Raw genomic sequence first — 3,509 nt, forward strand, 5'->3', positions numbered from 1 at the left:
CCCCACACCCCTGGGGGGCTGGGGCTGACCCCCCGGCCTGGCGCAGGCGCTGCAGCAGCGGCAGGAGGAGCAGGGGGGGCTGCAGGAGCGGGTGGGCAGCCTGCAGCGCGCCCTGACCCGCACGCAGGGCGAGAAGCGGGAGGCCGAGCGCGTCGCTCTCCGCCTCGAGAAGGACAAGAGCGCCCTGAAGAAGACCCTGGACAAGGTGAGAGGGCGGGTGGCACCCATGGGTGCCCCTGGGGCTGGCCCCCGTGGGTTCACTACTGGGTGACAGCACAGCCGGGACTTGCAGCCCTCCTTGGCCACAACTGGGTGCGAATCAAATATAAAGCCCTAAACCCGGCTTATTAACAGTGCACGGTTATTTTCCAAGCATTAAATATATTTTATATATGTGTTGCTTCCTGCTCCACTCCGCACAGAGTCTATATGCACTTGAAATATATACATTTTATATGTTTAAAATATATATTTATCTATTTTAGTATGTATTTTACATGTAAAATATATATTTTCTGCTATGTATTTTATGGTACATTTTATATATATATTCCATACATGTTTTACATGTGAAATATCTATTTTGTGCTAAATATTTGATGGCACATTTTATATATATTTTATATACAATACATGTTTTACATGTGAAATACCTATTTTGTGCTATATATTTGATGGTATATCTATATTTTATGATATTTCTATTTTATGCTATATTTACGCTATGTATTTCACATGTGAAATACATATTACATGTATTACATAGCTTCTAAGTGTTATATATATTATATGCAAAATATATATGCAGTATATAGTTTATCTCCATTCTTATGTTTATCTACAGAGTATGTAAAATGTACATATTTTACACGTCACGTATATATATTTCCATGGTGTGTATGTACTTTCTCCCTTGTATCTCTGTATTTCACGTCTGGTACGTCCCATTGTGTGTATCTCCGTGTCCCGCCTGCTGGCGGGAGGGTGCAGCGGGGGTTGGGGGTGCTGCACCCCCCGCACCCGGTGTCTCTGTGTCCCTCCGGTGGCGCAGGTGGAGCGGGAGAAGCTGCGGACGCAGGAGGCCTCGCTGCGGCTCTCGGCGGAGAAGGGCCGGCTGGGGCGCTCGCTGGGCACGGCCGAGCGGGAGCTGGCGCAGGCGCAGCACCGCATCCACCTGCTGCAGGTGGGTGGCCCTGGGCCCCCCAGGGGCGATGGGTGCAGGCGGTGGCACCCCTGGGTGCTGCCCGACTGCGCGGTGCACCTCTGCCTTGTAGCAGGATGGTGCTGGGCTCCTTGGGGGCTCATCCCAGCCTGGGGAGATGCTGGTGCTTGTACTGGGGTGGTGCTGGGCTCCTTGGGGGCTCATTCCAACTTGGAAGGATACTGGGATGGCACTGGGCTTACTTCTGGGCTGCTTTCATTTTGGGACGATGCTGTGGTGCTTGCACTGGGATGGTGCTGGGCTCATCGCAGCTTGAAAGGAGGTGCTGGTGCTGGTCTCCTTTTGGGGCATTTCCCAGCTTGGGAAGATGCAGGTGCTTGTGCTGTGCTCTTCTGGGGGCTCATTCCAGCTTAGAAGGATACTGGGATGGTACTGGGCTCACTTTGGGGGTGCTCCCATCTTGGGGACATGCTGATGCTTGTACTGGGACAGTGCTGGGCTCCTCGTGGGGCTCATCCCATCTTGGGGAGGTGCTGGTGCTTATACTGGGATGATGCTGGGTCACCCCAGCTTGAAGGGAGGTGCTGGTGCTTATACTGGGATGGTACTGGTCTCCTTTTGGAGCATTTCCCAGCTTGGGGAGATGCCGGTGCTTGTATTGGGGTGGTGCTGGGCTCCTTGGGGCTTCCTCCCAGCTTGGAAGGATACTGGCATGGCACTGGACTCCTTTTGGGGGCGCTTCCAGCTTGGGGAGATGCTGATGCTTGCGGGGGGAGGGTGCTGGGCTCTTTTTGGGGCTCCTCCCAGCCTGGGGAGGGCAGGTGCCCAGTTTTGGGGTGACAGCCCCCCCCCGCCTGCCCAGGCACAGGTGTCGGTGCTGGAGCACCCGTCTGTGCCGAGCCCTGGGCCGTCTCCGGAGCTGCAGCGGGGGCTGGACCGCCTGCGCATCGCCCAGCTCCAGGCCCAGCGGGTACTGGAGGCTCGTGACCGCGGCCACCATGTCCGCGACCTGGAGGAGCAGGTGAGCGCGGGGGGACACCCGAGGTGGGAGGGGGACACACGCTCGTGTCCCCTCCTCGCTCCCCCCCATCTCACTCTGCCACCCCCTGCCTTGCAGGTGGCGCTGCTGAAGGGGCAGGAGCTCCACCATCACCCCACCAGCACCTAAGGACCCTCTGCACCACCCGCAGAGACCGGCGCAGCTCATCTCATGGGTGAGGGGGGAGCCGTTCCCCATCCCCGTGCTCAAACAACACATCGACTTGTGTCTCATCATGCCCTTTTCTCAAGCTAAAAGCTGCACTTTACCGACGAGGCGATGACACTCATGTATTTTTGATACAGGTTGGGGCCCAATGAGTGTTTTTCCCCACTTTTCTATTGCAATTTTTAACAAAAAGTTTGGAAATATTCCTTTTTTTAGCCCCAGGAGAGCCCTGTCTCAGCATTGGCCAAGCCCCCTGATTTATTTCCCCCGATACATGACTCTCCTCCAGCCCTGACAAGCCCTAACACTCACCAGATCCTAATCTTTTCACCTTTTGCTAACAAAAGAACTACTCCAGGTTGATGATTCTGTGTTTTTTTTAGAAAATAGCAGGGATTTTATACCACTATTTTTGGACTTTGAGGTTTTTACTGGTGCTACGGGGCAGCCTGAGGTCTGGGGGCTGAGCCAAGCCAAAAACCCACCTGCATGGAGGTGGTGGCTTCAAGCACGGCCAAGCCTTGTCAGTCCCAGCACGACTAAATGTGGATAAACCTACACTGGCAACCCCTGAGGGGTTTTTTTGGGGGTGCAGGGTGTGGTATTTTGGGGATGCCCAAAATGTGTGTCTGTTGGGACACCAGGATTGATTCAGGTCCCTAAATAATAATAATTAAGAAATACTAATAAATAATCATACATAATAAAAATATTAGTTTTATAATTATTACCACTCCCCCTTTGGAGGAGACTGCAGGGATGCACCAGAGCCATGAACATCATCCTTTTGGGGTGCCCTTCTCCTTGTTTTAAGCCTTTTTGGGGGGGTTTGAGCCCCAAGGGAAGAATGAAATGACTCGAGCGTGGCCAGAGAAGGGCAGTGGAGCTGGGGCAGGGTCTGGAGCACAGGTCTGCTGGGGAGCGGCTGGGGGAACTGGGGGGGTTCAGTCTGGAGAAGAGGAGGCTGAGGGGAGACCTCCTGGCCCTCTGCAACTCCCTGCCAGGAGGGGGCAGAGAGGGGGGATGAGTCTCTGGAGCCAAGGAGCCAGCGCCAGGCCCCGAGGGAATGGCCTCAAGCTGCCCAGGGCAGGGTCAGGCTGGCTCTGAGGAAGGATTTCTGTGCAGAAGGGGCTGTTGGGC

General features: G+C 54.3%; 1 protein-coding gene across 1 annotated transcript in view; it reads left to right on the forward strand.

Moving 5' to 3' along the window:
• CROCC (ciliary rootlet coiled-coil, rootletin) overlaps positions 1-3,073 on the forward strand; it is a 15,982-nt gene extending 12,909 nt beyond the window's left edge. The window contains exons 16-19 of the mRNA XM_026862919.1: positions 47-205; positions 1,052-1,183; positions 2,025-2,183; positions 2,280-3,073. Coding sequence (XP_026718720.1) covers positions 47-205; positions 1,052-1,183; positions 2,025-2,183; positions 2,280-2,330 — 501 coding nt within the window. The 3' untranslated portion in view covers positions 2,331-3,073. The remainder of the gene's footprint in view (positions 1-46; positions 206-1,051; positions 1,184-2,024; positions 2,184-2,279) is intronic.
• Positions 3,074-3,509: the final 436 nt, after the last annotated feature.

Source organism: Athene cunicularia (assembly GCF_003259725.1).
Source record: "Athene cunicularia isolate RWA chromosome 21 unlocalized genomic scaffold, athCun1 chr21_part1, whole genome shotgun sequence".
In the NCBI taxonomy this organism is placed as follows: Eukaryota; Metazoa; Chordata; class Aves; order Strigiformes; family Strigidae; genus Athene; species Athene cunicularia.